Source organism: Aquarana catesbeiana, linkage group LG04, assembly GCF_042186555.1.
Source record: "Aquarana catesbeiana isolate 2022-GZ linkage group LG04, ASM4218655v1, whole genome shotgun sequence".
In the NCBI taxonomy this organism is placed as follows: domain Eukaryota; kingdom Metazoa; phylum Chordata; class Amphibia; order Anura; family Ranidae; genus Aquarana; species Aquarana catesbeiana.
The window spans coordinates 490,723,197-490,749,048 of NC_133327.1; the positions used below are offsets into that span (position 1 = coordinate 490,723,197).

Here is a 25,852-nt window from a genome sequence, read left to right on the forward strand (position 1 = left end):
GAAGAAGTGGGCCTTTACAGTTGTCGATTTTTTTTTTTTTTTGCCTTCAAGCACTGACTGTTTGGATTGAAGATGTTCCAGTGTCTAAGGATCAGGTTAACACGTGACTGGAAGACCTTTCCAAGTCCTTGTTCTCCCCAGGAGACCCAGCCATGTAACTGTCTATAGTTGTCATGTCTATTTGACAGACTTTAGGAATATGGACTTTGGGGGTATACTCAACAAACCTACAAAGTTAAGTCATTGCCATTGTTTCAGATATGAAAAGTTTTCTGCTCAAACCTGTTTCACTATTCCCAAAACCAAAGGGGTCATTTGTCCCATCTTGGATCTTAGGCAACTCAATGTCTTCAAATAAAAAAAAAATGCAAGGAAATCTATTAGGTCTGCCATTGCCCCCCTTCATCAGGGAAACTTTCTAGCCTTTGTGGACATCAAGGATGTATACTTGCATGTCCCCATCTTTCCAGCACATTGACAGGTCCTGCAATTTGTTGTCTGCCTTTTGCGCCCCAAGTATCTACCAAGGTACTAGTCTCATAGAGGGATAATTTGAAGAGCTCCCATTGAGAGAACACTCGCCTCAAACTCTGTCATGCAATGTCCGATTGCGACTGTCCGACTGTCCATTCTCTGAAAGTTTCTCATTTTCTGCTCCCAGATTTGGATTCTACAGTCCAGGAGCCGCCCAACCCTCCACTTTTGCATGAGTAGCTCCATTGAAGGCAGCCCTATTTTCTTAATTCCAATCCAGATCATTGCAACTCAACACTCGTATCAACTGCAGACAAGGCTTTAAAGTGAAGTTTTGACCAAGACCGAATCTTCTCTGCTTCTATTTCCATGCTATGACTTCTGGTTCCTCCCTGATAATCCATGCCACTGCTGTGGATCTGTCAGACTGAATCCTGATCAGATGGTCCTGCAACATAAAGATCAAGCATTGAAGGGACAACCAGATGGCTCTGTGTTCCAGAATGTTGATGGAAGATGAGCATTCAAGACCCTTGGATGGTCAAGGAATCTAGTCCTGAGAATCTTCTAGAAGAATGAAATGAAGGATTTAATCAACTTGGCTGGATTCCTGAGCCACCAGATCACAGATAACCTGGTCTTGGGTGTCAGATGCATTGGCTGGTCCAGAGATTGCACCTGATGGTTTACATGCATACAGCATAAAAAAAAAAAAAAACAGTTTCCGAATGCTCTAAAATATGGTCATTAACTCCAGAATGTGCATGGGCACATTGGCTATCATATAGCTTTATTCAGTGGCAAATAGCTACTAAAACCAGTGTTTTTTTTGTGCCCATGTGTATGAGCCTTAAGTAATTGCATATATGTAAAGTGTATATGGACCTCCCACTCCCTGCATTTAGGGGTCTCTTACGTACACCTTCAACTGTTAACTGGTTGTTTTTATGGATGTACCTTGTTTGTCAAAGTTTCTTTTGCCTGACATCAAGAGGTCAAGAGTTAGGTATGCTAGGTTTAGGTTTTTTCTTCTTGTTGACCACCATAAGCTGTTGGTCTAAGTTATTTCTCCTGTTCAGGTAATTGTTTTCCCACCTGTTTGCTCCCGAAAGTGAATGATTGGTTATCCTCCACTTGCTAGTTGTGTCCTTTGCTCTGTCTTAGTCTGGAACACCAGGTTGATCCTCATGTTATTCTCTTGATACTGACTATTTCTAACTTTGGTTGATTCCTGTTCATCTAGCTTATTCTGGTGTTAATGACTTTATTGTCATTATAGGAAGATTCCACATCTGTATGATCACTCAGTGGCTTTTGCGTTCCTCAATAGATAATAAAGAAGATTTCTGTACTTACTGTGAAATCTTTTTCTTAATGTTTGAGGGACAACACTCCCATCCCTCTGTGTAATTGGCCATTTTTTTATTGCTTGTTCACAAAACTGAGGCATGACTGTTGGAGGCTTGGTTATATTGGCTAATGTTCTTTGTTTGTCAATGTGCACACTTCCTGTAGGGAAGTGCTTAACTCAAGAAAAAGATTTTATGGTAAGTACAAACATTGTAACTTTGGTCTACAGTTTTGAGGAAATCAATCCTGTTCTTTTCTTACATCTTTCCATCACTACTACACCCCCCCCCCCCTTCAATTCCATTTGTCCACTGGGAGCAATGTAAATGCACATTCTGGTATGGGGGGGGGGGGGGGGTTGTGTAAGGGAGAGAGCATATGTACCCTCTTGGTACATGAAATTCATTTAGCCCTTTGGAAGTTCAGACTGGAAATATGACTTGAGATTACACAGGGCTGATTTTTTGTTCTCGAGGGAAAGGAAAGTAGGTTTAGGGTGTTTGAGGATGGAAAAAGAACCTGCATGGGCAAAGCACAGTTTCGCTTTTTTAAACCTCTGGCCAGGCTATGGACTTTCAAGTATTTTTAAATATTATTAACAAACCAGTAAATGAGCCTTGAAACCACTCTGTTACCTATGTAGCTGCAGGCTCTGTAGAATAATCCTCATAATTCAAAGAATAAGCACTGAAGTTGAGCAAGTTGCGTCTTTCATCAGATTAGCGCACCCTGATCCCCAATGTCTGCAGGTACAAAGCTCATTTACTGGGTTGCTATTAATATTTAAAATGCTTGAATATCCATTATGATTTCCATAGAGATGCATGCATATATATTACTGTAAAATGAAAGGACCAGATTTGGGAAACTGTTGGAGAGGGTAATTGTCACTGACAGATCATAGTAACAAATTAATTTATTTGAAACCGATATTCCCTTAAAGTGTCACTAAACCCACAACAGTAAAATCTGTCTGTATATGCAGCATAGCATGCTTTTTATACTCACTGTGGAACTTAAAGGGTTAATCCTTTGCATTGTGTAAAAAGGCTGTTTTATCCTGTATGCATAGATCCTTCCCTCCTGCGCTGTCTGGGGAAAGCCAGCTAACACAGGCAGGGTAGCCAACCTGCACATGCTCAGTTGTGTCTTTAATGCTGGAGAGAACATTTACTTGTTCTCAGAGATAGCCAGGTCACATGATATTGGCATCACACATGTGGGCGTGTATACAGGCTGCAGTGGAAATCTCCTCCTACCTGAACTCTCAGCACTGGAGAAACTGACCATGGTATACAGATCAGCCAAAAAGATATATAGTGGCAGTATTTTAATGTAAAAAGATGATTTATAAGCTGTGGGCACTGTGGGGATTAACTATTTTCATATTACTGGGTTTAGTAACACTTTAATCATTCAGTTATATATGTTATGAAGTTTTTTTAATGTCAAATTATTTTTCTCTACATTATTTACAGTCTATAGGTGAAGGTTTTAAAGAAGCTGTGCAATATGTTTTGCCTCGGCTACTTCTAGCTCCTGTTTACTACTGCCTGCACTACTTTGAATTCATTAAGGTAAGAGGGAGTTTTAGGGAGTTTTTTTTAAAATCCGTAAATAATTTGATAAAAGATTGTTATAGTTAAAGTGAAACTAAAGTCTCGTTTTTTTTCTTTAAAAATAACAAATATGTTATACATACCTGCTCTGTGCAGTGGTTTTACACAGAGCAGCCCAGGTAATTCTCTTCTCGGCGCTCCTGGCCCCTCACTCCTGTCGAGTGCCCCTACAGCAAGCAGCTTGCTTTGGGGCATCCGACCCAAGACGCAGCTTTGTGTGTCCATTCACGCATGAAGCCGTGGTCCGGATCCGCCCCCTCTATCTCTTCATTGGCTAACTGACTTTGACAGCGGGAGCCAACTGCACCGCTGCTGTGTCTCAGCCAATCAGGAGGGAGAGCCCCTGTCGGCCGAGGCACTCGTGCACATTGCTGCATCAAGATGGGGTTCAGGTAAGTATTAGGGGGGCTGCTGCACACGGAAGGCTTTTTATCTTTATGCATAGAATGCATGAAGATAAAAAAACCTTCTGACTTTACAACCACTTTAGTTTATGGTCATTGGTTTATGGTTAGATGTTTCTGTATATTATTCTTAGCTATATAAAAATAATTTTTAAAAATCCAATGATTATCAGTTAATTTGTGGCAATTTTAGAGGCAGACCGATTGCATGCACCGAAATATGCCTACATGTAACTTTATTTTAAACCAAATCATTTGTGCACGAGGGTTGCTTCCAAATTTGGACCATACTCTGGAATAAGGTATTGACTTTTGCTCTGCCATGCTCCTGGGCCATTCAGCAAACCAATGGCCAATTAACGGCACTTTTTTTTCCCAGTGTGCAGGTTACCAAGCTAATTTCAAGTCCTCCACTTAAAGGGGTTGTAAAGGTAAAAATTTTTTCACCTTAATGCATTCTATGCATTAAGGTGAAAAAACTTCTGACAATACCGCCGCCCCCAGCCCCCCCGTTTTACTTACCTGACGCCTCGAAAGTCAGCTTCTCGTTCCCGACATCTATTCCTCCGCTCACCCTGGCCGCTGATTGGCTACAGTGGATGGATTGGAAGCAGCGCAGCCATTGGCTCGCGCTGCTGTCAATCACATTCAATGACGCGGCGCGCTGGGGGGCGGGGGCCGAGTGATACAGTGAGCGGCTATAGCCGCCGGCTGTATCCTGGGAGCGCGCCCGCAAGCACTAACCACCATGCGAGGGAGCTCGCATTAAGGTGGTTAATGCTTGCGGGGAGGAGCTGAAACAGCCGCTGAGGGACCCCAGAAGACCAGGTTCGGGGCCACTCTGTGCAGAACGAGCTGCACAGTGAAGGTAAGTATAACATGTTTGTTATTTTTTTTTTTTAAATTTTACCTTTACAACCCCTTTAAAGTATCTAGGATCAGCACTGGAACAAAGAAGAGAATTTAGTGATCAGTAAGCTGCCTGAGCTGGAAGGTCTTTTAGATAATCTTGACTTCTTAATTTAGATATTTTCCTTCAGATATTTGTTTTCCCGGTCCTATACTGTATATCTAAGCTGCTTACTTTGGATAATCTTTTCCTCCACAGAACCACGGTGATTGTGACACCTCAATATGCTTTATTTGGATGCTGCATACATTTCAGTATACAGTAAAACCTTGGATTGCAAGCATAATTTGTTCCGGAAACATGCTTGTAATCCAAAGCAAAGCAAATTTCCCCGTAAGAAATAATGAAAACTCAGGCGATTCGTTCCACAGCCATTTATTCATAAGTCCTTCGGTTTATAGTCCATATAAAAAGATTATAGCAATGTGAAAATGTAAATTCACAAATTGCAGCCTCCACAAGGGGATTAGAAGCAAAATCCAGCAGGAGCTACAGTGTATAAAAGAGAAGAGAGGCGCCTCTAAGTGTAGCATTATGGTTACATTTAACCGCTTCTGGACCAGCTGCCTCAGTTATACTGCGGCAGGTTGGCTCCCTTGCACGAGCCGTTGTAGCTGTACGTTGGCTCTTTAAGATGCTTTAGCAGGTGTGCGCCAACAGGGTGTCTCCAGAGCCGATGCGCGTGCCTGGCGGGCGCGATGACCGCCGGGCACCTGCGATCGCTCATGACAGAGAGAGAACCGGGATCTGTGTGTGTGTAAACCCACAAATCCCAGTTCTCTCAGGGGAGTAGAGACAGATCATGTGCTCCTACTAAGTAGGAACACCGATCGGTCTCCACTGTTAGAACACACCTAGGGAACACAGTTAACCCCTTGATCGCCCCTAGTGTTAACTCCTTCCCTGCCAATTACATTTTATACAGTAATCAATGGCTATTTTTAGCTCTGATCGCTGTATAAATGTCACTGGTCCAAAAAAATTGTCAAAAGTGTCCGATCTGTCCACCGCAATGGGGGATGTGGTGCCCACAGAAGCACGGGTTGCCTGGTTGGTGGAGCTGGTTGCCAGGAAACTTGGTAGGACAGGCAAAGTTACTGGAAGCAGGCGTGCTTAGGAGGTCCAGTGGATGAGGACCAGTGGGATATTCAGGTAGCAGAGTCAGGAGCCAGGCCAGGGGTCAGTCACAGCAAGACATACGAGATCAAAGAGCAGCTGAGTCCTTAGCACAGGAGACAGGATAAGCGGGATCTGTTAGCCAGGCCGGGATTAGATGCAGGAAGCAGGCGGGAGGAAGTCAGATGCAAGCCGGGGGGTCAAGCAAGGAATCAGAAGGAGCAGGTCAGACAAGCCAGGTTGGTACACAGGAGATCAGATAAGCAGGAGATACAAGGCACAGGAACACAGGAGAAGCTGGCGATAAACCAGTGATGCGCCATTGTCAGCAGCAGGTTTAAATAGGCAGTGGCGCCCCTGTCACGTCCTGCTTGTGCCGTTGCACACGCGCGTTCGCCTCATCACGGTGCTGCGCGTCCGTCTGGTTGTGACGCTGCGCATCCTTGTGCGCTGATGCGTGTCAGTGTGTCCTTGCCTATGCTGATTCACCATCCTTGTAGTATTGCGCATAGGGCTGCGCCTATTTCCCTGACAGTCACAGTCCTGATAAAAAATCACTGATCACCGCCATCACTAGTAACAAAAAAAAAAAAAATGCCATAAATCTATCCCCTATTTGTAGATGCTATAACTGTTGCGCTTGCGTTTTTATTTTCCTTTTTTTTTTTATTTTAACCAAAAATATGTAGAAGAATACATATCGGCCTAAACTGAGGAAAAATGATTTACATTTTTTACATTTTGGATATTTATTATAGCAAAAAGTACAAAATATTGTTTTTTTTTTCCAAAATTGTCGCTCTTTTGTTTATAGCGCAAAAAATAAAAAATGCAGAGGTGATCAAATACCACCAAAAGAAAGCTTCTATTTGTGGGGAATAAAGGACATCAATTTTGTTTGGGTACAATGTCGCACCGCCAAGCAATTGTCAGTTAAAGCGACACAGTGCTGTATCGCAAAAAATGGTCTGGTCAGGAAGGGGGTAAATTCTTCCGGGGCTGAAGTGGTTAATGAAGGTATAACATTTAGCAACTCACATGGTTGATAATTAAGGCCCTTTTCACACTGGGGCGGTGGGGGCGTCGGCGGTAAAACAGCGATATTTTTAGGGCTGTTTTACCGTCATTTTTGCGGCTGTATTCGGCCGCTAGCGGTGCGGTTTTAACCCCCGCTGGCGGCCGAAAAAGGGTTAAAACCGCTCGTACAGCGTGGCTATAGCCGCGGTATTGCCGCGGTATAGCCGCGCTGTTCCATTGATTTCAATGGGCAGGAGCGGTTTAGGAGTGGTGAACACACCGCTCCTTCACCGCTCCAAAGATGCGGCTCGCAGGACTTTTTTTACCGTCCTGCCAGCGCACCGCTTCAGTGTGAAAGCCCTCGGGCTTTCACACTGAACAAACAGCGGAGGCTGTTTAGGGGCGGTATTTTTAGCGCAATAACGCCTGCAAACCGCCCCAGTGTGAAAGGGGCCTAAGAGGCACATCTAAGTATGCAGGCATCTGGGGTAAAGCTGTCCACATAGACCATCCTCCGCACTGCCGACTCTCACCGCTGTCAGTCTGCAATCATAGTTACATAGTTACATAGTTAGTAAGGTTGAATAAAGACACCAGTCCATCCAGTTCAACCTAAGTGAGTGTGGGTGTGTATCTACAATCATCCCTATTTATTTAAGGTACCCATATAGCACTGCCAATTCACGCAGCACTCTTCACATACATCATACACCCAAATTGGTCCCTAGTCTCAAGGAGCCCACAATCCGAAGCCCCCAACTTGCATTCATATACTAGGGCCAATTTTTTAACAGAAGCCAATTGACCTACCAGCATGTCTTTGGTCAATCGTGACCGGGAAGACTACCCTGAAGTAGAGCGATCTGAAAACAAGGCTTGAAGCACTCATGGAGCGCAGCGTGGAAGGGATGGCATCAATGGAGGTGCGCAGGATGGTCTATGAGGACAGCTTTACACCAGGTGCTTGCATACTTAGATGTGCCTCTTTTAATCATGAACCATGTGAGTTGCTAAATGTTGTACTTTCATTAAATGTAACCCTATTGCTACACTTAGAAGCGCCTCTCTTCTCTTTTATACTCAGTTGTCGCTCGTTTATCAAGTCAAAATTTATTTAAAAATTTAGTTTGTCTTGCAAAACCCTTTCAAACCAAGTTACTCTCAAACTAAGGTTTTATTGTACTGTTGCTTTGAAAACTTACATTTCAGTGTTCCAGGCTACCAAGTGCTATATTGATTGGCTATGCCAAAAGCATGTTTGTGGACTTCAATAGTTCTTGAAGTTGGTGGCTTTAATAAGTTTATTTTTAAAACCATTTCTTTGCTTCTTTACAGCAATTAGAAGAAAAAAGTGAGGATGAGGAAGACAAAGAATGTTTAAAACAGTCGATCACTGCTCTACTTAACCTTCAGAGCAGTATGGAAAGGATATGTTCTAAGAGCCTGGCAAAGAGACGACTCAGGTATTTAAGAACTGAAAATGTAATAACTTTTAAGGGCTCTTACTTTTTTTTTATTTGCCATTGTTTCTGTGAAATATGTATCGAATATAAAAAATCTAGACTACATCATCAAATGTTAGACAGCTGTTATGACAGAAAGTTGTCATGTTAACAATGTAGATTAATACATTAAAGTCATTGGCACATACAGTATCTCACAAAAAGTGAGTACACCCCTCACATTTTTGTAAATATTTTATTCTGTCTTTTCATGTGATGACACTGAAGAAATGACACTTTGCTACAATGTAAAGTAGTGAGTGTACAGCTTGTATAACAGTGTAAATTTGCTGTCTCCTCAAAATAACTCAACACACAGCCATTAATGTCTAAACCGTTGGCAACAAAAGTGAGTACACCCCTAAGTGAAAATGTCCAAATTGGGCCAGATTATCCATTTTCCCTCCCCGGTGTCATGTGACTCCTTAGTGTTACAAGGTCTCGGGTGTGAATGGGGAGCAGATGTATTAAATTTGGTGTTATCGCTCTCACTCTCTCATACTGATCACTGGAAGTTCAACATGGCACCTCATGGCAAAGAACTCTGAGGATCTGAAAAAAAAGAATTGTTGCTCTACATAAAGATGGTCTAGGCTGTAAGAAGATTGCCAGGACCCTGAAACTGAGCTGCAGCATGGTGGCCAAGACCATACAGCGGTTTAACCTCCCTGGCGGTATGATTATTTCAGATTTTTGCGTCTCAAAGCAGTACAATTGTTTTGCATAGAAATTTGGCATTTTATATTGTAGGCCTGTAATTCTTAGCAATAACACACTTAAATCTGTCCACCAAGAGTCTAGTAGATATCCCGGGTATGATGAAATTTGAAACACAAAATCATAAATTATAATATAATAAATAAATATAAATAATTATAAAAAAATAAGAATATAATAATAATAAAATAAATTTCCCCACAATTCACTATCGCTCAATTCTGCAAAAGTTCTAATTTACTATCGCTGTTTTCTAGCTGGTCTAAAACCACTTTTGACGTAAAGGGACACGTTTTGGTTGCCATGGACAATCTCCAGTTTCCAGGCAGAAAGAATCGTATATATCATATAAAACTGCATGCAGGGCACTGGACAAAGCACTGGGGACAAAAGGGATATCAAATGATTTCATACAATAATATAATTTGTATGATTACAGTGTACTGTATGTGTTATGAATTTTCACCTTTTTGAATTTGCCGCTTGGCTCCGCCCCTGTGCGTCGCAGGGAACGGAGCCCGGCACACAGGACATCGGGGCGGAGGACAGAGCCTGTAGACACAGCGGGGGGACATCACAGGCTCCTGGGGGCAAGGTAAGTACACTGCACCAGGATTCTGAGATGTAATCCCGAGTGTGGCTCGGGGTTACCGCTAATGGTGCTGAAATTTAACCCCGAGCCACACTCGGGAAAACCGCCAAGGAGGCTACCAGGACAGGTTCCACTCAGAACAGGCCTCGCCATGGCAGACCAAAGAAGTTGAGTGCACGTGCTCAGCGTTATATCCAGAGGTTGTCTTTGGGAAATAGACGTATGAGTGCTGCCAGCATTGCTGCAGAGTTTGTGGGGGAGGGGGTGGGGTCAGCATGTCAGTGCTCAGACCTTACACCGCACACTACATCAAATTGGTCTGCATCGCTGTCGTCCCAGAAGGAAGCCTCTTCTAAAGATAATGCACAAGAAAGCCCGCAAACAGTTTGCTGAAGACAAGGAGACCGAGGACATGGATTACTGGAACCATGTCCTGTGGTCTGATGAGACCAAGATAAACTTATTTGGTTCAGATGGTGTCAAGCGTGTGTGGCAGCAACCAGGTGAGGAGTACAAAGACAAGTGTGTCTTGCCTACAGTCAAGCATGGTGGTGGGAGTGTCATGGTCTGGGGCTGCATGAGTGCTGCTGGCACTGGGGAGCTACAGTTCATTGAGGGAACCATGAATGCCAATATGTACTGATGTACTGTGATATACTGAAGCAGGGCATGATTCTCCCCCCCCCTTTTTTGGAGACTGGGCCACAGGGCAGTATTCCAACATAATGACCCCAAACACACCTCCAAGATGACCACTGCCTTGCTAAAGAAGCTGAGGGTAAAGGTGACTGGCCAAGCAAATCTGCAGACCTAAACCCTATTGAGCATCTATGGGGCATCCTCAAACGGAAGATGGAGGAGCGCAAGTTCTCCCAACATCCACCAGCTCAGTGATGTCGTCATGGAGGAGTGGAAGAGGACTCCAGTGGCAACCTGTGAAGCTCTGGTGATATCCATGCCCAAGAGGGTTAAGGCAGTGCTGGAAAATAATGGTGGCCACACAAAATATTGACACGTTGGGCCCAATTTGGACATTTTCACTTAGGGGTGTACTCACTTTTGTTGCCAGCGGCTTAGACATTAATGGCTGTGTGTTATTTTAAGGGGACTGCAAATTTACACTATCATACAAGCTGTACACCCACTACTGTACATTGTAGCAAAGTGTAATTTTTTCAGTGTTGTCACATAAAAATATATAATTAAATATTTACAAAAATATGAGGGGTGTACTCACTTTTGTGAGATACTGTATATAAAAAAAAAAACACTTTTTCTTAATTGTACTACATTTAAGGGACTTGGAATTACATATTCAAGTAAATTGGCTTATGCTGCTACCTTCAGACGATTGGATACTGGCAAATAGCCTAGTAGGACCCCTTTTACTCACTTACTGGCCGTATCCGTATCAGCAGGTGAAAATAAAGGGGGAAAAAAAGCCTAAAAAAAGAAAATGAATGCAGCCACTATATGTGAGAATTGGTAAGCTGCACTATAGTAATTTTTTGTTTTTGGATTTAATACCACTTTAGCCCCCCGGCTGTTAAGACACTTTTAATCCCTTCCCTTTTGTATTCTATGTTTATATAGTGATTGGCTTAACCACTTAAGCCCCGGAAGGATTTACAGCCTAATAACCAGGCCAGTTTTTGCGATATGGCACAAAATTTATGTCCTCTGCGGCCGCGCTCCCTCCCACAATATCACATGCACGGACCGACGTACCTTGCCGCAGTATATATGCAGAAGGCTGTCGGCAAGTGATTGATCCAGATATTTTTTGCTCCTTCTAGGTGCTTTGCCCATGAATACCGTTTTATGTAGGGGTTCCTAAAAAAAAGTAGATCGTCCCTGTTTTGCATCAAGGCATTATTCTCCTTTGTAGGCCCTGCCCTGCAACCTGCCGTTGCTGCCATGTCCATCTGCCAGACCTTGAGTGTCTGGTCTAAGGACATGTTTCAGGATCCTGAAGAATCCTTTTGTCCTCATGCTACTGGAATTCATGCCTGTGGCCCTTTTCTGCTGTGTTGAATTTCTAGTGGATATCATTCACCAAATATCCAGAATTGGGCCTCCTTTCGATATACATGCAGAGAATCCTTTGGCTCAAATGTTTGTCTGTGGAGCATCAGTGCAAGAAATGCCTTGTGTACCTTTGTTGGGAAACACCTCTTTTGGATACCTTTATCAAGGAGGTCGCCAGGGGAACAGAATGTTAAAAGAGAAGTTTGATCTTTAGCCCGCTGTCGGCTGAAAATGGCTCACAGTAGTGCAGAAATAACTGCACTTCTGTGACCTACAGGAGAAGTATAGCCAAAATAGCTTTGGCTATACTTCTCATTTACACCTCAATCTGAAAAGCGCTCTTCTTCTGGGGATAAGAGAGGTTGTTTTTATTTCTCTAAAATAAAGCTGGGAACTTGGTTCCACCTAGCCCCCCAAGTCCTTAAAAGCCATGAGGAAGTCCTCTTTTCACTGGATATGACTCTGTCCAGGATTTTCCTGCCCCAGGACAAACTTCTAGCCCTCCACTCCCCCATGCCCAGGCTCTTTAGTCCCAGGGTCAAGCGCAGATTGCTCTTCAGAGGGCAATGATATAACTAGCCCTTAGGCAATTGGAATTCTCTTCTTTCCTGCAGTGTGTACATTAGCCTATCCGACAGAAGCCGGTCAACTAGGAATGCTGGAAAACCAGCATCCGATCAGCGCTGCAAGCGCTGACTGATGTGTTCTGAAGGGGAGGGGGGGGGGGGGTGGTAGTCCCCCTGTCAGAACACAAAAGCTCAGCGGCAGATCGCTGTACTAACATTGCATTTATTAGTACAGCGAGTCCCTGCCAAGTTCCCCTGTTTTTTTTTTTTTTCAAGTTCAAACCGCTGGGTTGAACGGAAAAAAAACTTAGTGTGCACCAGGCTTAAGAAAATAGGATCCATATGACCTTCAAGGGACAGCATTTTTTCTTACCAGCTCTTGACAGCATCAACTCATATGACCTCCTCCTGGATTGTGCCTCGCCAAACGGGCCGGGCTGTGGCGCAATCTGTCACTCGCTGTGTCTACTGGACGCAACAGATGACAGATCAGTTAACCGGGCCGCTGCCAGTACCATGTGATCACGATGACCAGTCACAGCAGATCACATGCCAATTGTACACAATGGATGGCTTTCATTCATACCAATCATTTTGTACTATTGTGTTGATCTCTGTGATTGGTTGCAGTGATCCCATGGTACAGACAGGGCTAATCACAGCCCATCTGTACCATGTAGCTTTTCCCAATTACAGCTAATCACAATAGTACACACTGAATGAATGGATTTCATTCAGAAAAAATGGTTGCTTATAACATTGATTTATTACTGTTATAAGCAATCATAGTGTATAAAAAAAAAAAATAAAAAAAAAAATAACAAACCTTATCACCTCCCCAGAGTAGTGCAGTGTTAACTATGGTAACACTGCATTGCTTTAGTCACAGTATGTGAAAAAAAATGTCACTAGTGTTCCTGATCACCACCACACCAACTATATAACACTGCTGTGCTGCACTGGTCACAGTATGTAATAACAAAAGTGAAAAAAAAAATTTTTTTTTTAAATTCCTTAATTTTCCAAGAAATTTTGACAAAGAATTACAACTTCAAAAATGTCGGCATACCTCTTCCTAATTACTACAAAAAGGGGTTATTTGTACTGTCCTGGCATTTACGGGCCTCAAGAAATGAGATCAGTACATCAAGTTTATTTGATCTTCAGATGGAGAGATAGAGATTATATATATATATATATATATATATATATATATATATATATAATCTCTATCTCTCCAAGTGTGTGTATGTGTATATAAATATATAATAATCTCATATATTTGTGGACTATATTGTCCATAGATTGTGAACTTTCCTACAGATTAAATAATAAAAAAAAAAAAAAAATATAACAATCCTTATTAAATAATATACACTGATTTGGGTTGTTTTCACCAAAGAAATTTATCAGTATAAATTTTGGCCTAATATTATGAAGAAAGTATTTGCAAAATTTTATTACAGAAACAAAAAAAAATTTTGTTTTGTGTTTGTAATTTTCAGTCTTTTTTTTTTTTTTTTCTTTGGCAAAAAATAAAAACCCAGTGGTGATAGTTTTATTTGTGTGAGAAAAATTATAAAAATTTCACTTGAGTACAGTGTTGCATGCGCAATTGTCCTTCAAAGAGTGACAGCGCCCCCCCCCCCCTTCCTGCCCAGGAAACTCAATTCTCATCTGCTTTGCAGGACTGAGATGGAGGGCACTCTGGTGATATTTGTTGCTCCTGACTGGCCCGGGCAGATGTGGTAAGCTGATCTGATAAGACTCCTGGCAGACACACTGTGGGAGTATCTGGATCTTCTGTTGCAAGAATCAGTTTGCCATCCTGTTTCACATTGGCTGCCTTTAATGGCATGACTGAAGCCTAGATTCTTAGTGACTGGCATCTTCAAGTCTGTGATTCCTCCGATGCTAAAACCTAGGAAGTCTATTCATATTAAAGTGGTGTTCCGGCCGAAATTATACTTTTTAAATAAAAATACCCCTATAATGCACAAGCTTAATGTATTCTAGTAAAGTTAGTCTGTAAACTAAGGTCTGTTTTGTTAGTTTATAGCAGTAGTTTGTTATTTTATAAACTTACAGCAGGCCGTGGCCATCTTAAGTGTGGGCATCTGAAGCCAGACTGTATTTCTTCCTGGATCTCATCCTTGCAGATCTCGCACATGCTCAGTGCAGCCCAAGCAGTGTAATAGGTTTCAGGTCAGGTTTCCATAGCAAAGGCAGTTTCAGAGGAAGTTGCCGCCCCTTCCCAGAAGGCATTGCAAACAGGAAATGATGCGATGGGCCGCGGCCAGGGAGGAGGAAGTGAAAATATTAATACAGCAGATATACAGTAAGTGCTGAGAAAAAAAAAAAAAATATCCAATTTGTTTACAGTGCACAGTTTAGTGAGGGATGCTGAAGAGTTGTAAAAGTGGGTGGAACTCCACTTTAAGGTTTTTCATTGGACATAAAAGGCATTGTTTACTTGTGTGAGTTGGGGCTTCCACCCCAGAAGTTTCTCTGTGGGATGAATCCTGTCTTTCCTGCAGCTGGGTCTAGACCAGTCTTTGGCTTCCAGCACTATAAAGGATCAGATTTCTGCCTGTTCTTTTTTGTTTCAGAAGCCATTGGCCTCTCATTCTTCTTCTTTTTTTGTATTTATTTTTTAACGAGAAAGGCCTTTCATTTTTCCAAAACGTCTTTCAGGACAGCACCCGAGAGATCATGGTTCCTCCTCCCACAGGAAACACCTCATCAATTAAGACTTTAATAGGAGGCCTCCACATTGCTTCCATCAGTTTTTTGTGTTTCCTGCAGCCGGAGGAACACCTCTGGTGGGAGCCATGATCTCTCAGGGCTGAGAGACGAAGGGTTCTTACCTGTCAGTTTCTTTTTGTTAGAAGAGGGATCCTCCCACTTGCCTCCTGCTGGATGGTCCCGTCGGCTCCCTCTCCCTCTTCTGTGCTCGGGGAGAGCCTGTACAGCCTGGAGCTGCTGCTTCCCTTTTTTTCTTTGGAATGGGCAGTTTTACTGGTCCCCGCTGACTGACCGCATTGCGGGACGGCGGCAGTGGGAGCCGCCATTGTTCCGGTGGCCGCGGAGCGCCTCGGCCGCGTCCTGTGAGGAAGCAGCAGCACTTCCGGGTCGGTGCGCGGCGTCATTTCCGCCCGCAAGCGCAGGGGGAGAGGGCAGGGTCACCTGGTGCCTTCTGGTTCCAGGTCAGCGCAGCGGAGTTTTTGAATCTGGAACCAGTGTTTTCTTCACCACTTGTCCACAGACCGCTATGGAGAGCGATGCAGCGGAAAAGGAGCCAAGGCACCAGCAAGGCCAAGGTAAGGGACTGTGTCCTTTGTTTACTCTGGGCCGTCTTCTCCTGTGGGGTTACTCACCCTTTCCCCCCCTTCCCCCCTCCACCCTCCATCTCCCTAGGAAAGTTGCTGCAGTGACTAGTGGATTAGCATGTCTGCCTAGCTATAGGGGATTTTATAAAAGTTGGTAGTGGTGGCTTGCTGGGCACAGGGAAGTAAGAATGGTCTTTTCTAATGCACCTGGGTATTTTAATGTGCTGTGCAGGAGACTTTTTAGCATGGTTCCTTGTGTGTTTTTCTTCTGTTTGTCCAGGCCAAATGTTCTGTCTAACCAGAAGATAAATTGAGTGTCTGCAAAGATAAATTGAGTGAGGCTTGGACCAAGTCGCTTTGTGCAGATTGCATTGCAAATCTACTCAGGGAGGAGTCTCCATCCTTTTGTGGCGATTTGGTGTCTACTATTAAGGATGAGCGCCGTGCCACCTTTCAAGCCTTTAGGTCAAACCTTAGCGAAGTACCAGGTCCCTCAGGGGAACCCAGGGCACCGCAGCCATCTTCAGAACCCTAAGGTGACTCTCAATAGTAACAGGGGGTCTGATCTCTCAGGATGCCTCCCAAGAATCTGCTTTCCTTGCTCCAGATGGTACAGATTCTGAGGAGGAGGAAAATGAAACAGATGCCGCTTCTAAGTACAAGATGTCACTAGAAGAGGTTGGAGGACTTTTGAAAGTAATCCATGCTACTTTGGGGATGGAAGAGGAAAAGGAGCTCTCCCTACACGACCGCATGTATGCAGGTTTGGGAGACTCAAAAAGCCGTACTTTTCCAGTTCATTCAATAATCAGGGATATGATTAAAAAAGAGTGGCTGTAACCTGAGAAAAAAGCCATTTTTTTTCCCGGGCTCACAAAAGAATTTTAGTTTTAGGAAAATCCGGACTCTATCTGGAACAAGGTTCCAAAACTGGATTCCGCCTTTTCACAGGTCTCAAAGTCCACTGACCTCACCTTTGAGGATATGGGCACGCTAAAGGAGCCCATGGATAAAAGGATGGACCTGCTTCTTAACCACTTCAGCCCCGGACCATTTGACTGCCTAAAGACCAGAGGACTTTTTCCAATTTGGCACTGCGTCGCTTTAACTGCTAATTGCGCGGTCATGCAATGTTGTACCCAAACGAAATTTGCGTCCTTTTCTTTCCACAAATAGAGCTTTCTTTTGATGGTATTTGATCACCTCTGCCGTTTTTATTATTTGCGCTATAAACAGAAAAAAAATGATATTTTTTATTTACTTTTTGTTATAAAAAAAATCCAATAAACTCAATTTTAGTCATACATTTAGGCCAAAATGTATTCGGCCACATGTCTTTGGTAAAAAAAATGTCAATAAGCGTATATTTATTGGTTACAGCGTCTACAAACTAGGGTAAATTTTCTGGAATTTACACAGCTTTTAGTTTATGACTGCCTATGTCATTTCTTGAGGTGCTAAAATGGCAGGGCAGTACAAACCCCCCCCCCCAAATGACCCCATTTTGGAAAGTAGACACCCCAAGGAAATTGCTGAGAGGCATGTTGAGCCCATTGAATATTTATTTTTTTTGTCCCAAGTGATTGAATAATGACAAAAAAAAAAATTGACAAAAAGTTGTCACTAAATGATATATTGCTCACACAGGCCATGGGCATATGTGGAATTGCACCCCAAAATACATTCAGCTGCTTCTCCTAAGTACGGGGATACCACATGTGTGGGACTTTTTGGGACCCTAGCAGCGTACGGGGCCCCGAAAACCAATCACTGCCTTCAGGATTTCTAAGGGCGTACATTTTTGAATTCACTACTCACTACCTATCACAGTTTTGAAGGCCATAAAATGCCCAGATGGCACAAAACCCCCCAAATGACCCCATTGTGGAAAGTAGACACCCCAAGCTATTTGCTGAGAGGCATGTTGAGTCCATGGAATATTTTATATTTTGACACAAGTTGCGGGAAAGTGACAATTTTTTTTTTTTGCACAAAGTTGTCACTAAATTATATATTGCTCAAACATGCCATGGGCATATGTGGAATTACACCCCAAAATACATTCTGCTGCTTCTCCTGAGTACGGGGATACCACATGTGTGGCACTTTTTGGGAGCCTAGCTTCATGCGGGGCCCCGAAATCCAATCACCGCCTTCAGGATTTCTAAGGGCGTAAATTTGCTGAGAGGCATGGTGAGTATTTTGCAGCTCTCATTTGTTTTTGAAAATGAAGAAAGACAAGAAAAATTTTTTTTTTTCTTTTTTCAATTTTCACAAGTTTGTGACAAAAAGTGAGGTATTCAAAATACTCACTATACCTCTCAGCAAATAGCTTTGGGTGTCTATTTTCCAAAATGGGGTCATGGGGGGGGGGTTGTGCCATCTGGGCATTCCATGGCCTCCGAAACTGTGATAGGCAGTGAAGAGTGAAATCAAAAATTTACGCCCTTAGAAAGCCTGAAGGCGGTGCTTGGTTTTCGGGGTCCCGCACGCGGCTAGGCTCCCAAAAAGTCTCACACATGTGGTATCCCCATACTCAAGAGAAGCAACAGAATTTATTTTGGGGTGTAATTTCACATTCCCATGGCATGTTTGAGCAATATATCATTTAGTGACAACTTTGTGCAAAAAAAAAAATTTTGTCTTTTTCCCGCAACTTGTGTCACAATATAAAATATTCCACGGACTCGACATGCCTCTCAGCAAATAGCTTGGGGTGTCTACTTTCCAAAATGGGGTCATTTGGGGGGGGTTTGAACTGTCCTTGCATTTTATGCACAACATTTAGAAGCTTATGTCACACATCACCCACTCTTCTAACCACTTGAAGACAAAGCCCTTTCTGACACTTTTTGTTTACATGAAAAAATTATTGTTTTTTGCAAGAAAATTACTTTGAACCCCCAAACATTATATATTTTTTTAAAGCAAATTCCCTACAGATTAAAATGGTGGGTGTTTCATTTTTTTTTTTTTCACACAATATTTGCGCAGCGATTTTTCAAACGCATTTTTTGGGGAAAAAACACACTTTTTAAAATGTTAATGCACTAAAAACACTATATTGCCCAAATGTTTGATGAAATAAAAAAGATGATCTTAGGCCGAGTACATGGATACCAAACATGACATGCTTTAAAATTGCGCACAAACGTGCAGTGGTGACAAACTAAATACATTTTTAAAAGCCTTTACAGGTTACCACATTAGATTTACAGAGGAGGTCTACTGCTTAAATGACTGCCCTCGATCTGACCTTCGCGGTGATACCTCACATGCATGGTGCAATTGCTGTTTACATTTGACGCCAGACCGACGCTTGCGTTCGCCTTTGCGCGAGAGCAGGGGGGGGACAGGGGTGCTTTTTTTTTTTTTCTTTATTATTTTTTTTGCTTTTTTATCTTATTTTTAAACTGTTCCTTTCATTTTTATTTTTTTTAAATCATTTTTATTATCTCAGGGAATGTAAATATCCCCTATGATAGCAATAGGTAGTGACAGGTACTCTTTTTTGAATAAAATGTGATCTATTAGTCCCTAGATCTCTCCTCTGCCCTCAAAGTATCTGACCACACCAAGGTCGGTGTGATAAAATGCTTTCCCAATTTCCCAATGGCGCTGTTTACATCCGGCGAAATCTAAGTCATGAAATGCTCGTAGCTTCCGGTTTCTTAGGCCATAGAGATGTTTGGAGCCATTCTGGTCTCTGATCAGCTCTATGGTCAGCTGGCTGAATCACTGGCTGCATTTTCAGGTTCCCTGTTGGGACAGGAGAGCCAGAGAAAAACATGGAAGACGGTGGGGGGGGGGCATTCCCTCCCACTGGTTGTAAAAGCAGCCTAGAGGCTAATTAGCCGCTAGGATTGCTTTTACATGAAAGCCGACCGCTGGCTGAAAAGATTGTTACCAAGATGATACCTAAACCTGCAGGCATCATTCTGGTATAACCACTCAAAGTCCAGCAACATACCAGTACGTTGCTGGTCCTTGTTGGGCATATATTGTAAACTTTTTTTTTATGCAGCCTGTGGGCTGAACGAAAAAAAGATATTGATCGTTGGGTATGCCCACCATTAAAATACCTCCCTTCATCCACCCACTTGTAATGATGGGCATACATGCACCGTTTATATATGCCGAAGCATGGGGGCATCCTCCCGCAAAAGGCAGGAGCAAATCGCTCCTCCACCCACTGCTGCCCCCACGCTTCGGCATATATGCTGAAGTATGTAACTGTGGTGGTTAAATCACCTCCGACAGCGCTGGAGTCACGGCTTTATGTATCGTGGGAGCAAACGCTGTTGCTGTCAAGATAAATAAATCCGTGCTGCAACTGAATGGCATACCTGCTAAGCAAATGATGGTTAACAAAAAACAAAGTAACATTACAGTATAACAGTAATACTTACCATACCTGCAAAGCAAATACAAAAAAAAACATAGTAAAAAATAAAACATTTAACGCAACCTGTGCCTACCTAAAATATATATATGCCGAAGCATGGGGGCATCCTCCCGCAAAAGGCAGGAGCAAATCACTCCTCCACCCACTGCTGCCCCCACACTTCGGCATATATGCTGAAGTATGTAACTGTGGTGGTGAAATCACCTCCGACAGCGCTGGAGTCACGGCTTTATGTATCGTGGGAGCAAACGCTGTTGCTGTCAAGATAAATAAATCCGCTCTGCAGCTGAATGGCGTACCTGAAAGCAAAAAAGTGGTTAACAATAAAAAAACTAAGTATAAAAAAATTGCATACCTATAAAGCAAACATGATAAAAACATAACAATAAAACATTGCAGTATAGAATGCAGAACAATAGAGAGAGACTAGAGAGAGAACAATGAAACGACAACTATTTTTGTTTTTTTTATTTTATATATTCTTTTGTGGTTTTTTTTTTTTTTTTTTTTTACACTTTTTTTTGTAAGTTTAACTTTAACTGGTACCAGGTTTGGGTCTCTCAAAATGCGATGGCATCTTGGGAGACCCTGTGAAAGTGTGTCCTAGTCTGTGCAGTGCTGTACCCTACGCTAATACTCAACTAGTGTATGGTAGCGTTCAAAACATTCACCAATGCAAAGACCAGGTTTGTCAGGACAGAAGGGACAATAATACCGGGTGTCACGCCTAAATCCGCGCTTGCTGCAGACACGACATCTTTTTTGGGGGGCTCGTTGGGTAGGGGTACACGGGAGGACATATTGAAAATACCTCTCATGCAGCCGGCTTACTGCATTTGGTTGGGGATGGTGAGGTGGAGCACCGTCTGGAAACAGAAGGGCTCTGACGATCTCTTCCTTGAATTTAAGGAAGAAGTGTTATTCCTGAGTTTCCTTATCAACTCTTTGGTGCAAAAATTTTTTCTTCCAGAAGAAAAACAGAAAAAGTTGGTAGAAGTGGTGTCACTCTTACTGTCCAGTCAGCTTCTGTCCATCAGGAAGATCATGTCAGCGTTGGGAACCCTGACCTCTTCCATACCAGCAGTTCTGTGGGCAAAACTCAATTTCAGACCTCTGCAAAGTTTGGATTCACACCACGGTGTTGATCCCCACCACGGTAAGAAGGAGTCTCTGGTAGTGGAAAAACCAGACAAGGTATTCAGCAGGCCTGTTATGGTCCTTCCCAACCCAGGTAAGGTTAACAACTGATGCCAGTTCCTGGGGTTGGGGGGCTCACATGAGCGGTCGGTGGGCTCAGGGCTGTTGGTCCACAAGAGAAACTCTGAGGTCCTCAAACTGGAGGGAAATAAAACCGATAGAAATGGCTTTACTGACGTTTGCAGAAGAAGTTCAAGGAAGGCATACACAGATCCTGACAGACAATGCCACGGCTTTGGCCTACCTAAACAGACAGGGGGGCACCAGAAGCAGAGTTCCTTAGGGCCTAGGAATCATCCTAAGCTGGGCAGAACGCCATACTCTATCCTTGTCTGCGGTCCGCTTAAAAGGGACTCTAAATAGGGTAGCGGAGTTCCTCAGCAGGAACCAGGTATTCAAAGCTGAGTGGCAATTGAATCCAGATGTCTTCCATTTGATCATGAAGAAATGGGGGCGGCCAAGAGTGGATCTCTTTGCAACCCAGGAAAATACTCAAGTGTCTTGCTTCTCCTCCCTGAACAGGAACGAGTCATCACTGGGAGTAGATGCTTTGGCGCACAGTTGGAAATTTCACCTCTGCTATGCCTTCCCCCGTTTTAGCTTATGCCTCAGGTCATAGAAAAATCCGGAAAGAGATTACGACAGTAATCCTCATCACTCCCTTCTGGCCTAAAAGCCCTTGGTTTTCATCTCTACTACAGATGCAATTTGAACCGTATTGACACCTTCCATTGAGACAAGACCTGTTGTTACAAGGTCCCTTGCTTCACCAGGAAGTAGCAAAGCTAAAACTCACAGCTTGGCTTCTGAGGAGCAGCTCTTGAGGAGAAAAGGTTTCTCGGATAGGTTGGTTGCTACCCTCCTATCTAGCAGAAAGAATATTACCAGAGCAATATATTCCAAAGTCTGGAAAGTTTTCAACTCCTGGTGCACAGCATCCGGCAGATCATTAAAACAGATTTCCTCTATTCTGGAATTTCTCAAGGAGTGGACCAGGGCCTAGCGGTCAGTACCCTCAAAGTTCAAGTTGCCTCACTGGGGGTATATTTGGAAAAATCTATTTCATCAGAACCCTTAGTGATCAGATTCTTTAAAGCTCTCACCCAAACTAGACCAGTGGTGATTAAAAGTTGTACAGTGTGGAACTTATCAGTTGTTCTACAGGCCCTGACCAGGGAACATTTCAAACCCATTAATTTAGCCTCCCTGAAATTAGTTACTTTGAAAGCAGTTTTTTTAGTGGCTATTACAACAGCTCGAAGAGTTAGTGAACTGTAAGCTTTGTCAATCAGGGAGCCATTTTTTCAGACCGAATTGTTCTGAAGACGGATCCTCATTTTTTACCGAAGGTCGCTTCGGTCCAGAATCAAACCCAGGAGATGATACTTCCTACATTTTGTTCTAATCCATCGGGTAAGAAGGAAGAAGAATTCCATTCCCTGGATGTTAAAAGAGCAGTCTTAAGTTACCTGGAAGCCACTAAAGACTTTAGAAGTTCAGACGCATTATTCATTTTATTTGCTGGTAGTAAAAAAGGAAGGCAAGCTTCCAAGGGAACCATTGCCAGATGGTTGAGAATGGCTATCTCTGAAGCCTATTCCCTTACAGGCCAAGAGAGTCCAGTGAGTATCCGGGCTCATTCTATAAGAGCTTCGGCGGTGAGTTGGGCAGAAAAAGCTGGTGCCACCCCTGAACAAATCTGTAAGGTAGCTACTTGGATAAGTCTGACAACCTTTGCCCGTCATTATAGGTTAGACCTCATGACGGCTGGGGACCAGGCTTTCGGAAGGAAAGTCTTACAGGCTGTTGTCCCACCCTAAATGGGGTAAGTCTCGATTATCCTCTCGGGTGCTGTCCTGAAAGACATTTTGGAAAAATTCAAGTTAGACTTACCGGTAACTTATTTTCCAATGGGCTTTCAGGACAGCAGTAACCCGCCCTATTTATTCTGTTGCTGTAATACTATGATATAACTGTCGCTTATGTGTTGCAGCTGGAGGTTCTCTACAAACAACTGATGGAAGCAACGTGGAGGCCTCCTAATAAAGTCTTAATTGATGAGGTGTTTCCTGTGGGAGGAGGAGCCATCATCTCTTGGGTGCTGTCCTGAAAGCCTATTAAAAAACAATTTACCGGCAAGTCTAACTTGAATTTTGTTAACACCTTTGTACAGGGAATCTCTTATGTACAGTCAGAGCGGCGCAATTAAGCGTTAAAAAATTGCGATCTCGATTCAACCCCCCTCATGATCTTAATACAGCATTTCCTCCATTTAGTGCAAATAGTTCTCTGCTGACAGCTGTCAAAAAAAAAAAACATGCAGCCTGCCAAGTTTATCACAGCCTTGTCAGGTTGGGAGATAACTATAAACAAAGTATCATTTAGTTATTCTAGATCAAAGGAATGAACTTTGGTCTGTAAATGAAGTCAGTTTAACCATTTAAAGTCTAAGCCCTTTTCTGACACTTGTTGCTTACAAGTTAAAATCAGTATTTTTTTCTATAAAATTACTTAGAACCTACAAACATTATGAATATTTTTTAGCAGAGACCCTAGGGAATAAAATGGCGGTTGTTGCAATATTATATGTCACACTGTATTTGGGCAGTGGTCTTTCAAACACAATTTTTTTGGAAAATAGAGACTTTAATGAATTTAGAAAAACTAAACAGTAAAGTTAGCCCAATTTTTTTGTATAATGTCAAAGATTATGTTACGCCGCGAGAATCGTGAGCGATTAGTGATCTTTATTCTAAGCAAAAAAAAATGTTATTCTCATTTTAGCCAGAATCGTGCATCTCTATGTACAGTATTTCACCCTATTGATTTTCCAGTGACTCTATAAGATTTGAATCTGCTTCTCTCTGCACTCTAATGGGTTAAAACTGCCATTTTAACCCATTGAAGACATTCCTGTATTTGCTCCTAGTTTCCCTTGTAGCAGTGACATGATTGTGACATGAAGAGAAAGGGAGTTTGGCTAGATAGTCCTCAATAGAATACGGCACCTCATCCCAATTAGTATTGTAGCAATAGTAAGGAGAGGGTAAGTGGATTATAACGGTGCCAAGATTTTGAATACTATACAGTGACACATTAGTAAAAGATATTTAATATTTTATTGACAAACAGATAAAAAAAGGGTATACAAAAAATATATATACAACAAGGGTGTAAGCAAACACTATGAGAGAAGATACAGAACCAGCATATGCAGCAGTATTGCAAGGACCAGCCAGTAATGTGACGGCGGGTCTTGTTCACAGGTACTATGTTCCTACATGTTTCCCCAACATTGGCTTCCTCAGGGACAGTTGGTTATACCTGTAATAATTTCATGAGTTCTAAATAAGGAGATAAATAATCAAAGATAATATAACAATATATATATATATAAAAACGAATAGAATGAGCATTCAATGGTTGCCGGACATGGTCAAAGATCCCGCCACAAAAGAAATTGCCAGGGCCAGCGACCGCCCCAAAACACCTCCCCCGGGGGATGGAAAGCACCTCCCTGCCCATCAGGTCACCCCTAGACCCCACCTCCCATTCTAATGGTTGTTAAGTACCTACCGGTGAATCACAGTGGGTGAACAGACCGGTCACTCGGAGTGAAACCAGGATCCCATGTCGCAAATAGGGTGGCTGCAGGGGGCGAAAAAAGGAACCTGGCAATCAAAAAGAGGAAAGGGTATAAATTTCATAATTTTGGTGGATAGCCAGAGTAAATCTGAGTGTCCAACCATAATGAGATAGGGCTAACATAGCCTCAGCAATACTCACAGTCTATATCTTAGTAAAAACAAGAGAAAGTAAGGGCGCCCGGTAGGCTGACAATCGTGTTGAGTATGGTCACTGATGAGTGGTGACTGAAAAAAAGGGGGAAGAAATGAGGGCAGGTGAGGGAATAGTATTTTTTTACCAGAATGGTATGTATTATAGATAAAAAATAGGGCCAAAAACACTATTTAAAATAAGCGTGGTGAACCTGAAAGATGCCTTACATTTAAAAGGGAAAAAGCTCACCCATAGGTCTGACATGACTCTTGAACAGTTACTTTGGACTGTGAAGACACAGTAGGTATAGGTTGGTATATTGGACACAGCAGAGCTATACTGTGAGAGAAAGACATGTAGTCAAGCTTGGTGTCCAGGATATAATAAACTGTCAGCACAGAGTAAAAGAGAAGCTTACCACGTTTAAAAGGACAACAGGTATTGGCGCCCTTGAACATCGGCAAAAGACTGGCCGGAGGAGCCGGCCTTTTATGCCCCCCACACACGAGCGGCGTCTAGCATCACCGATCATGTGAGAGGACACACGGAGCCATTGCGCATGCGCCCGTCGATAGCTCCGTGGGCCTACAAGACCCATGGGGCTGTGCGGGATCATCTAGCGCATCATGTGGAGTATGATGACGCGGGATGCTGGATAAACTGGAGCGGTGGCACTGCAGAGTACCAGAGGATGTTAAGATGATCCTGATGGATCATCGGAGATGCCGCTTTTTGCCATTGGCATCTCCGATGATCCATCTTTTTCTTAGACACTCTATTCTGGTCCCTCCAGAATGCTAGGTAGATCTTTTTATGAGGGGCTGGGCAGCTACCGTAAGTTGGCCA

General features: G+C 42.9%; 1 protein-coding gene across 2 annotated transcripts in view; it reads left to right on the plus strand.

Annotated features, from left to right (window-relative positions):
* SOS1 (SOS Ras/Rac guanine nucleotide exchange factor 1) overlaps positions 1-25,852 on the plus strand; it is a 519,460-nt gene that overhangs the window by 249,614 nt on the left and 243,994 nt on the right. For both annotated transcript variants that reach the window (XM_073627668.1, XM_073627669.1), the window contains 2 exons: positions 3,303-3,401; positions 8,226-8,353. In XM_073627668.1, coding sequence (XP_073483769.1) covers positions 3,303-3,401; positions 8,226-8,353 — 227 coding nt within the window. The remainder of the gene's footprint in view (positions 1-3,302; positions 3,402-8,225; positions 8,354-25,852) is intronic.